Source organism: Homarus americanus, unplaced genomic scaffold (genome assembly GCF_018991925.1).
Source record: "Homarus americanus isolate GMGI-L3 unplaced genomic scaffold, GMGI_Hamer_2.0 scaffold57980, whole genome shotgun sequence".
NCBI lineage: Eukaryota > Metazoa > Arthropoda > Malacostraca > Decapoda > Nephropidae > Homarus > Homarus americanus.
This window is the reverse complement of record NW_024716703.1, coordinates 21509439-21521818: the sequence shown is the minus strand read 5'-3', so window position 1 is coordinate 21521818 and position 12380 is coordinate 21509439. Positions and strand designations below refer to the sequence as shown.

General features: G+C 35.8%; 1 protein-coding gene across 17 annotated transcripts in view; it reads right to left on the bottom strand.

Annotated features, from left to right (window-relative positions):
* LOC121858331 (CUGBP Elav-like family member 2) overlaps positions 1 to 12380 on the bottom strand; it is a 124510-nt gene that overhangs the window by 53236 nt on the left and 58894 nt on the right. For 13 of the 17 annotated variants that reach the window (XM_042354699.1, XM_042354714.1, XM_042354703.1 and 10 more), the window contains 6 exons: positions 8039 to 8121; positions 6626 to 6674; positions 5859 to 6079; positions 3763 to 3903; positions 3228 to 3347; positions 1745 to 1819 (listed from right to left, as the gene is read on the bottom strand). In XM_042354699.1, the coding sequence (XP_042210633.1) occupies positions 1745 to 1819; positions 3228 to 3347; positions 3763 to 3903; positions 5859 to 6079; positions 6626 to 6674; positions 8039 to 8121 (689 nt within the window). The remainder of the gene's footprint in view (positions 1 to 1744; positions 1820 to 3227; positions 3348 to 3762; positions 3904 to 5858; positions 6080 to 6625; positions 6675 to 8038; positions 8122 to 12380) is intronic. The other 4 variants (XM_042354700.1, XM_042354705.1, XM_042354707.1 and 1 more) reach the window with 4 other exon arrangements.

Below are 12380 nucleotides of genomic sequence, written 5' to 3'. Positions count from 1 at the left end.
CACAATTAATAATTAAGAGAAATATCAATAATATTAGGTTTTTTAACACTTACATTAGTAGAAAAGATGGCTGGGCACACGGGGATGGGGGTTGGTTCCGAGGCAGAGGGCAGATTATTGGCCCTCACCTGTATCACTTGTATCAATTGTATCACTATCCACCACAGAGGCTTGCAGGGCCTCTTTGTCAAACCCCTCAAAGTCCATATAAGTCCATATCCTCACTATCATTATCACTATCACTGACTTGGGCCGGCTGTGGTGGGTGGCGGGTGAAGAACTCGGTAATGTTTTGATGACTGGGCGACCTTGTGCGCACCCTGCTCGCGCCGCTCTCCGCGTAAAAGGGTACACACACCGCGGAAAGTGAGCATTCGGTTTCGCAGGGTACAGCGTGAAATGAAAGCGTAAAGTGGGACAGCGTAAATGAGGTTGATATGTATATATATATATATGTATATATATATATATATATATATATATATATATATATATATATATATATATATATATAAAGCCATGATCGATATTTTATATTGTACTGTACCATTCTAGTAGACGTCATGGACTTTCATACCAAAGACTATGAAAATGAGACTATTTACAGTTTCAATGACCAAAAATATTTAAATGTAATGAGAAACATATTATTCCAAAGGACACCATTCAATCACACACACTTCACTGTTGTCTCAATGAGCCCAAAATGTGAAAAGAAATCATGTATCACCAAGAAATGTGGAAGTGCATAAATGGTGGCTATAATTTTATATTTGGTGACAACAGAAGTTTTTTGATTTAGTACTGTACAACCTATGAACCAAAATACTATTAAAGCTATAAACAAATCATAAAAACTTAAGGAACAAAAAGTGTAAAAGGGAAAACCATAATTTTCCCTAAATTATAATTATATCCCATCTCTGTATAAAACCTTCATTAAAGATTAATATCCAAATAATCTATTGAGGTTTCTATATCTTCATAACCATACATGAATTTTTTATTTATATATTTAAATAAGCAAATGCACAACATACTGTACACAACAGTAATATTTATTTCTAACTTCAATTAATTTCAACACTGAAATTTTCTGTTAAAGGGGAAATTATGAAAAACTATTAATTCTTGCAAATTATTACTCTACTGTATATGGATAATTATTGGTGTCCATTAAACAGCAGCTAGCAAGTATAATAGCTACAGTACTGTATTAAGTTACTTCATTAATAAAATTCAGCATAAAACATCAAGGATGATAATTAGGAGTCTGGAAACTGCATTTCTTTACAAACACAACTACATTGACATGTACTGTACACAGTAAATATTCAAAGATGATTTATACTGAAAAGTCACTGAATAATATCAAAACTATATGCATTGATCTGGAATTCATGCGTTTGCTTTACAAAATGCCAAAAAATTTACAAAAAGTAAGAAGCAAAAGGTTTAGCAGGTTTCCACACTCTTGAGTAACACTGAAATACAACATAAAAAAAAGGCAAATTCTATTAGCACCCAATTTTAAAGTTAATATCATGCATTACACCATGGATGATCATGAACTAGCAGATTTTTAACTTTTTTTATTTGCATTATCTATTTAAAAATTGTATAACCACTTAAAAATCCAAAATCTATGTACACCACAAAAAAAATGCGGAACAGCTCTATATTGCTTTTACATATTTTTTTTTTGAACACAGAAAACAAAATGCAAAAAGAGCATCACACTCACAGCCAGATATTGAGGCCCAAGTGCGACCAGGTTGTTAGCAGAGGAAACGCTCTCTCTTCCGCGCTCTCTCTCTCTCTTCAAGCAGACAGAGAAATACTTAGCAATAATCATCCCTATTTCAATAACTCTACTAGAAATTTCAAAAGATATGACATCACTGTGTATGGGTTAGAGTACACGTATTTAAAACCATTTTACACTGATAAATTTTATAAATTATTGTAATGATGGAAGTAGAGCATCCTCAGTTACCCCAAAGCAATCATTATAATAATAAAAAAGAAAAATTAATTAAAGAAAAATGCATTTGGATAAAAAACCTACAAAAAATTAGTACAGAATTTCAATTCAAGTTAAGGGTATCAAACATACCTTGATGTAGGGAAAGTCAATATGACTTGCATATTTCCATATTATTCCATTATAAAATAAAATCCAAAGATACATAGAAATACAGTAACTCTTTCAAAATATATGTTCTTGATAATGTATGTTGTGTTGTATAGCACGAAATCCAGAGAGCAACAATGTTTATACAGTACAGAACTTGTATATCCATCCCAATGATATTATGATCATCATTACTTGAAACTACAATAGCTTTTCATATAATGAAATTTTTTTTATCCTTCTTGACTGTAATACTGTTCTATAAACACTGTACTTTATATAAGCAGTTGCAGCCGGTTTAATAAACCGTTTATTATTATTATTACTTTTAGTACAATGTTTATACAGTATTTACTCTTATTACAAAATACTGTAGCTGGTGCTAATACTACAGTACTGTAATTAAAATTCATACTGTAATATACTGTTAAGACATATGAAGAATGAGAGGCTTGTATACTGTATAAGCTCTCAATATCCTTTTTATCTGCATAACTTTGCAGTTAAAAACAGAGAGAAAATCTGTAAAATCTCCTCAATTTTATTAATTATCAGCTTCTTATCCAATTAGAGCACATGTGAAACTAATTACTCCATTGTACTCCAAAAAAGAGGTATGAAACTATGGAGATTCCTTATGACATGCTAACAGGCTTTAAATAATTCCTAAGCTCAGGCAGGTTTAGCTGAAATTCACCTTGATTTTAAGCCCAAGATCATGTTGTATCTATTTAGGGATCTTCCCTAGTTCACCTTAAGCTGCTGTCTACCTGTCTCCAGTATTTAAGTTATTACCTATCATCACAGTCGTTTTATGTCCTTTCTATTACAGTATGCATTACGAAGTCTTAAATTCCTATGTAGTTTTCTATTCAGCAGAAAAACTTTTTGTATCAGGTTTTCTATGGATATCCTATGTGTTCTACCTCATTCATTCTCTCACTCACATGCTCTGAGCTATAGAATGAAGGAAACATAAAAGGTAATATTTCTATAAGAGTTCAGCAGTAAGAAGATGGAAAAACATTAGCAATGAAATGTCTCCTCTTTCATTCCATCTGCTGTTTTTATATGCAATCAATACCACACTCACAGCGAGGTACTGTGGGCCAAGTGCTGCAAGGTTGTTAGCCGAGGCAACGTTCCATAGGTTGTGAGTCACTTCATGGAGATGTTTTGCATCCTTCTCTTTTTGGGTATCAGGCAGGTTTAGCTGAAATTCACCTTGATTTTAAGCCCAAGATCATGTTGTATCTATTTAGGTATCCTCCCTCGTTCACCTTAACCTGCTGTCTACCTGTCTCCAGTCTTTCAGTTATTACCTATCATCACAGTCTTTTTATGTCCTTTCTATTACAGTATGCAGTACGCATTATGAAGTCTTAAATTCCTATGTGTATTTCCATTCAGCAGAAAAACTTTTTGTATCAGGTTTTCAATGGATATCCTATGTGTTCTACCTCATTCATTCTCTCACTAACATGCTCTGAGCTATAGAATGAAGGAAACATAAAAGGTAATATTTCTATAAGAGTTCAGCAGTAAGAAGATGGAAAAAACATTAGCAATGAAATGTCTCCTCTTTCATTCCATCTGCTGTTTTTAAATGCAATCAATACCACACTCACAGCGAGGTACTGTGGGCCAAGTGCTGCAAGGTTGTTAGCCGAGGCAACGTTCCATAGGTTCTGAGTCACTTGATGGAGACGTTTTGCATCCTTCTCTTTTTGGGTATCGGCAAATTTCACCACAAGTGGAGAAGAACAACCCTGAGAAAGTAAAAATTGCCTGAATGTAAGAAATTACATGAAAATCATACACATGAACATGTAAATTAAATTGGATAATGTCTTAAGTGAAAATAGATCTCATTATAAACATATACAAGACAACTAATATTTAATTTTTAATTACATGTACAGTAGTTCTTAGAGGGAATCCCTTAACTTTGAAAATAACTGTCTATTCTCTAATAGAAATCCTTTGTACAGTACATCAATGTGTGGAAGTGATTTTTCCTTCATATAACAATACAGAAATATAAAAAATACCAATGCTTATCAAGAGGAGTTAAAAAGAGCTACCTGTAATAGGAATAAAAACCAATACAGTATAGGTATGCTTCTTTCACAGAATATGTTTTCTTGAACTCAATGAGTTGAACTTAAGAGTGCAAAAAATATATTGCACTGTAAATACAGTACCTGACTACGAGTGCAATATGAACAATGGTTATCATGATAGGAGTCATAATATGATCATTTATTGGGGGCACATACAAAAATATTTAATGAAAATTGGAAATATTAATTATTGGTTTTCAGGTATTGCAGTCTATGGAACAAAACCTTGAATTGTGTACTACAATAAACATGAAAATTAAAAAATAAAAGTGTTCAGCTCTGAACAGACATCTTCCTTGAATGCAAAGCTATGGTCCTTTTGTTTATGTACAAAAAAAAAGGTCACATAACACTTATAGTGTCTTAACCAGATTCTTCGTCACGGGTTTCAGAAAACAATGTTAGTGGAGTGTAACCCAACTTTTTTTTTTATTGTACCGATATTTAATCTAATCCAAAACTTTCCTCAGAATTAAAATCTCAGAGCTAGAACATACAATAAATTGTAAATATTGCAAAAACTTTGAATTTGTATCATATACAGTACTACATAAATCAACCAATTTAATGAATACAACAAAGACTGTACAGATTAGCAGTGTCTGGCAGCCTGGCACGCCTAGACTAGTAACTTATGTCAGATGCAGGTAATTTAACTCACCATTAAGCCACTTGTCATGTAACATCATAACTCCTGTTACCTCATGTCTACAGGAATAGGCAGTAGGCAGCTATCAAACAGGGAGGTACTACTGCCTGGGAAGATATTGGAAGCATAATGTGTTATCTAATGGTAGACCCTGATGCCATATGGCATCACAAAAATTTTAACCAAATCCCAGGTTGCTGATGTGCCTTTCTGCCTCATTTACACATAATTGCTGGGTCTCAAATGTTTCTCTTTCTTTAACAACACAACATACATGTATCGTTTCTCACTTCATATTTATTTTTTATTTTTTTCCATTTCTTTACTGTATATTTATGGTTCAATCCCCCCCAATCCCCAAGGTAGGTCAGTGACCTGTGCCTGGGTGGGCTAATCCCCATTGACTGACTAACTAGAGTTGGGTTGCATCTAGTCAATCTGTAAACTTGTCAACATTTCAAAGGAAACACCAAGCTGAGAGGCTTACGACCTCACATGACAAGTGTTACTGCCAATGACACCAGATTATGGGTGGGAGATTGGGGGGGGGGGGTAGGGTAGGTGTTCACAAGCGTCACCTCTACCTCCCTCCAAACCGTGCAGGTGTGAGGGGAGTTGACAGGAATTATGAAACCACATGACACGAGTTACCACCACTGATGGATGGACACAAGTGATCTGCGAGTTGTTACACACAATAAATATGAATGATTTTAATATGTTTATTTAACTTTTATCATAAAAATACACAGGCAAGCAAAGTACCTCCAAAAAATTTTCAGGGCAAGTACCAGTAAATTTCAAGTCACTTGCTCAGAACAAATAAATGTTCCACATAATCTGCACAGCCTGATACAATGAAATGTTTAAAATAATGATTAGAAAGTATGGAATATGTTTTATATTTAGTGAAAATAACTACAGCTTAATTCCCAGTGGTTATTGTACAAACCTCCATCGTCTGTGAGTGATGCATTTTTTTGATGGCATTGATGGCACACTGACGAGAAGAAAATGTCACAAAGGCACATCCTTTGCTCTGACCACTAGCATCTCGTAAAACTGTACATTCCTCAATGGTTCCGTGAGATGAGAACATAACACGTACATCTTGTTCGCTGTATCGCTTACTTAGCATACCAATAAAGAGCTTACGTTCTGAAATGGAAGATTCTACGGTCATTTAAAAAATTAAAGACTGCATTATACTGTAAGTGTAATTGGTAATAAATATAAACTATCACTGTAAACAGGTATGCTGGAATATGAACATGAGGGCACTGCAACACTAGATACCGTACAGTACCTTGGAAGAGTGAAGATACATTAACACTGGTTAAAAGATACACACGAGAAAAATTTCAAGATATATTATGCTGAATGAAATCTTCAAAGGAAAGTATTTGATGTTTGTAATTATGTTACAGACTGTAGTGATGGGGGATGTGATGCATATCTGAATCATGTGCAGTACCAATACAGTAAGACATGCATAAAGAGCACATCTATTGTTAGGTGAGAGCATGGCAAGTGAAATGGGAGATACCGAGTTGGATTTGAAAAAAAAAAGAGGGGGAGATGTTACATCTTAAAGAATGAATAATGAAATTAGGAATTGCCTTTCTAGTAATCAGAGGATTGAGACATAGATTACTGAGATATGATAAGCAACTGTGGATCTTAAGCAGCAATATTAAGCCAAAAGCTAAATAAACTTACCATTCCTGTTCTCCGTGTCAGCTGGTTTCATTTGAATTGGATGGTGCATCTGGAATATGATAGTGCTTTAGTGAATGTAAATATAAAATTCTAAAATCTACCAGTATACAGTATAAAACTTAAAAGTAACTTGTCCAGTATCCCTCAACAAAAAACCTCATACAGTACTGTATATAAACAGTATATGAATTTTTAGCTTAAAAAAAGGTGTATGTACAGGGCCATGGAAGTAAAAGTGGATCCTGTAGGCCTGAAAACCCTTTACGGGAAGTGTGAATACACTAAGACTAGTACATCTGAGGTAGTGTTGTAGCACTGCAGTCAACCACCTTTACTCCTGCAACTATACAGTTGGTTCCCATTCACAGCTGGGTGAGCTGGGGTGCCTCAGACACAAACCAATAACTCGTAGGACTGAGACAAGCATTGTATTCACTGCTGTCACACAAGGCGATAACCCTTTGTCAAAATTTAAACAGTATCAAGATTATACAATAAGTGCATCTTTAGTTAGTACCCACTTTTTTTGCATATTTTCAATAAATTCAGTAAAAACTATAAGATAAGTACACAAAGTTTACTTATTATATTAAATGAGCTTAAGTATAAAAAGGCTCTTAATCCTGTTAAAAACTGAGGCAGTGTCAAGATAATTATACTGTATTCACTTTGTGACTATTAAGAGAGCATAATTTTGTTAAATGATGCCAAAAAAATTGGTAAATGAGCCAAGTCTGTATGGGTTACAACTAGTATGGTCAAATTGATGTAGGATACATGTTACACAAAATTGAATGTGCATTTTCAGTTTAAGACCATCAAATGCATAACGTTTACCCAAATTCTCCTGAAAACAGTATATCTACCGGTAGTTAGATTTTTTTTTTACAGAGGGTCAGATGGATAAACAAGGTGTATTTCCATATCCCATGCCGAGTAGTGAAAATGATAAATATTCATATTAAGTACTGTACCAAAGGTTACAAATACAGGGTATTCCAAAATATCAAATTATAAATCAATCAATACTGTATGCCATCCTCAGGTCTGAGAGTTGGCAACCATGGCCCATAACACCAAATGTTTTTGAGCTGTCTTTAGCATTCCTCCCTGATCAAAACACAACTAGTACAGTGAATAACTGTGACCATATCCTGCACACAGTATATTTAAAAATGAATTTGTATCTTACTACCTGTACGGAACCTGGCAAAGACTTCTGGTAAAGCATTGTACAGTATGTGTGTTGTTAACTACCTTCTCTCTTTAGGACTACACTTCTGTTGAGAATAGCACCTAAACATGTCCTCAATATAAGATCAAATTATTGTCCATAAATAGTTTTATAACTGCAGTAAAGAAGTATATTTAACAATAGGATAATTGTTGTTAATTTAAAAAAAAATTACTTACTCCCGGTAATGTCTTGATGTTGTGCATTGCATTCTGTGCTTCCAGGGCTGATTTGCGGGCATAAAATGTCACGAAGCAGCATCCTGAAGAAAGATATAAACCGTAACTATTATCACTACTGTATATTACAGTACTATATTACTGTACTATCAAACATGTGGTGTGGGGTTGGTATGGCCACTTTATTATATTCTGTTACAATAAAGAAACAAAAACAAATAAAAGAAGGCCGTTTTTATGCACATAAATGTAATCAATGACAAGAGTAACTGAATCTGTGATGAACAACAATAATGGGGATGTTCTGAATTTGTATGATGCAAGATGAAGGAAAGAGATATAAACTGGGTAAAAGTAAGTGAAGCTTGTCAGAGGTGTCTGAAAGAGTAAGAGCAAAAGGAGTGGTAGTGTTGTCAAGTGATGAAATGTACAGCTGTGATAGAATACTGTACAGCTACTCCTCGACTTACAACCTACTCGACATACGACCACCCGGACATACGACCCACCGCAGCCGTACCAAAATTTTTTCAAATTACGTATTTTCGAGTCCCGACGTTAGTGATTACGCTGTGTACTGACAAAATTTTCGTTTGTAATTCCCTTTAAAACGGCTGGCAAGCTTAAAAGTGAGAGTTTTGTGGTGCTGAGAAGAAAAAGAGACACCCACTTTAGATTTTCTATGTATTATTTTCCTATTTTCGACTTACGACCTGGATTTGGGTCCCTAACCCCGTCGTAAGTCGAGGAGTGTGTGTGTGTGTGTATATATATATATATATATATATATATATATATATATATATATATATATATATATATATATATATATATATATATATATATATATATATATATATATATATATATATATATATCGTGTTTTAGAGTAGATATACAAAACTTTTTTTCATTTATTTTCATTCTCTTACATGCACACACCATCCTAAATACATAGTGAAAAAAATTCAAAAGAAATAATTGTCCTACGTGCAAGCAAACATGTAATAGGAGGAGAGTGCAGTGTAGCTGGTGGGGAGCGCTGCGAGGGAATCGGTGTCCTAGTTGATCTTCGTTACTATGGTGGAGCAGGGAGTGTATGCAATTGGCAACTGAGTTAAAACTTTCATTTGACTTTTATTTACTGGTTTGGTAACAGTATTTTTTTTTTGTAACTTATTTAATGGTATTATTTTTATTAATTCCTCACATTTCCTGGTACTGTATACAGTACTATATATTATTTTAAGAAAACTATGGCTGTGAAGTGTTATGGTTGTTATTCAACTCCTATTTCGGGTAGCTATACGTAATTTTCTTCATTTATTTATATACTCAGTTACATGCACAAACCATCCTACATATATATTGTGAAAAAAGTACAGTAGTACACAGTAATTAGACATCCTTCATGTTGGGTTAGATGGCTATGAAAGAAATTCTGTAAGTTTGATCTAAGTATTAACCTAGCTGGCGCTCAGATGCCATTCATTCCAGAGACGGTATTTTCTACAAGGAAAATATTGCAATCTGGCAACCTAACCAACCCAACTTTAATAACAAAGCATAGAGTTGACTTGAGGGTAGACTCGCATTTTTTCTACATTTCGATATATTTTGTTGTCTTGTTTATGATTATTTGCGAGAGGATTTTCCCATTATTATTTATTTGTATGTGTTGTGTGTGTATGTATGTGTGTGGCCACACACACACACGCACTGTGGGGGCTTACAGTGGATAACACCGCACCAGGCTACTCATCGCTACAAGGCACCCTGGACAGGCTACAGGCATGGACTACGGAGAACAAGGTCACCATCAACCACACCAAAACCGTAGTCATGCACATCAATACCGCCACCACTCCAGTGCAAGCTCCAGCAGTCACAGTGGGTGCCCATCCTCTCCAGTTGATGCGATCTGCCAAACTCCTGGGTGTTACCATAGACCACAAACTGGACTGGAAGGCCCATGTAAATGACACAATCAAGGCAGCCTCGTACCGACTCTACATACTACGACGACTTAGGTCACTTGGGACACCCACGCCAGAGCTGAGGACTATCTACAACGCCTTTATTCTACCCCAAACTAACGTATGCGTCACCAGCCTGGTCGTCTTCTCTCAACTCCACCCAACAACGTCGGCTAGAGAAGGTACAGAAAAGGGCTTGCAGAATCATGCTCGGCGCAGACTACTCCGGCTACATCAACGCTCTCTCCACCCTGGAAATGCCATCCCTCAGTGACCTCCACCACCAAGCACTAGCAAGGTTTGGCATTGGACTACTGCACCACCCTCGTCATCGCCACCTCCTGCCACCAGCAGTTCCCCACCCACCTCGCGCAGCCAGCCAATTCAACAAAATTCAGCCCATAAGAGCCTGCATCGATAGATATTATTATTATTATTATTATTATTATTATTATTATTATTATTATTATTATTATTATTATTATTATTATTATTATTATTATCATTATTACACACACACACACACACACATATTACTACTACTATTACTTTGCTGTCACTTGGAATCGAGTATGACGATCATCCAGGTATGATACGAGTTATTAGGGATGCCACCTTCATTGGTGAGTTTTGAGGTGACGAAAGAGGCCGATACAGGACCGGCAGGGTCGTTCACAGATGTTGCACATGTGGAGGGCTACATCGAGTGCAGGAGGGGCGATGGCAGCGTCTAGTGACAATTGATTTTATGTCCCTACTTTAATGAAATATATTTTATGTACCAACTTACTCTTTCATTGTCTTTTTAATTCTTTATGTTCATTTACTTATTTATTTATTTACTTATTCTTCTTTCTCTTTTGTTACACTCATGAGAGGTGGAGAGGGTGAGGGAGGTAATTGTTTACGTTTGAGGAGGGTGTGAGGGGAGGAGGAGTACAAGACTAACGGTTTGTGGTTAGGCTAGAAAGGCCTACACCAAGGGAAGACTCAGGGAAGCTGGTTATGGGGACTAAGATATCAATACTTCAGAGGGGATATAGGATATTTATTATACAGTATATATAGGACTCGCTGTATTACTGCATAATACCAAGACATTTATAACACATCATTCTTTCTTATTAAGGGAAGGATGAATTAGGACTCTTATTACTATATTCATTGAATTAGGGTTTAACAGCTACACTTCAAAATAATAACCTATGTTCATAGGTAGTTAAACGGGGACCACGTATGTCACAACAAATGGGAACTCAAGGATTTACCAAATAAAATACACCAAAATACTTGCCATGTCGCCACCACAGACGTCCCACACCTCCCTACACAGAATTCCAACACAGACCCTCTCTTCAAACTGAGTGAGCCTACAAGGGACGCTAAAACTTTCATGCCGTCACGCCTCATAGAATTTCTCATTGATCAAAGACAGGCCTAAGGCCTTCATACTATTGGCTTAAAATTGGCGGGAACTCTCAAGTGGCGGGAAACTCATGACATTGTTACAGTCTTTCCGGCATTGATGCTTGTCTGCCTCGATTCGTTATTATGGTGGAGCAGGGAGTGTATGCAAATGGTGACTCTGTTAAACTTTCATTTGGCTTTTATTTGCTAGTTTGGCAATAGTACTTTTTGAGGGTAACTTATTTAGTGGTATTGTTTATATTAATTCCTCACATTTCCTGGTGCACACACACACACACACAGACAGTACCGGTAAAAGAAATAACTGTCATAAGGGCAAACAGATAAAGGTAACATACATTTCTTTGCACACAGGTAAAAATGTAACCCCCCCCCTACCCCGGGTCAGCAACTGATATTCGTTGAATTGGCAATTCGCAGCCATTTTTGAGACCCAAACCCTGCAAATTTTAAGGGAATGCTGTACACAGAAAATCAAAGTCGGAAGTATTCAACATACTATATTAGGTAAATGAGAAATTGATAAATACTGTCCAGAATTTTTTCTGAGTGAGTGCAGCCTGATTAAAATTTATTAAGAAATTGGGACCCGCTTCCCAGTAAAAGCAGGATTACATCAAGAATGTCTTAAAGTCATCTTGGTTGTTTAATGTTCTTATGTGCAGGGAACATGAGAAGTGGAAGCAAGAGTGATAGAGAGATGTGGAAGTTTGGGTGAGTAATGATTTGGGATGTAAATAGTGGCGAGTCAACTGAGATATGAAGTTGATATGTCAAGCAAACAATACAAAAGAACAATTACAAATGTTCATGAATGAGTTCAGAGAAGTAAAGAAATGGAAATGGGGAGAAAAGGGAGACAAAGAAAAATGTAAACAGTATTAACTTGAATGGAAAATCAAGGAAGTGAGCCATTTCAGATATCCGGAAATGGTTGT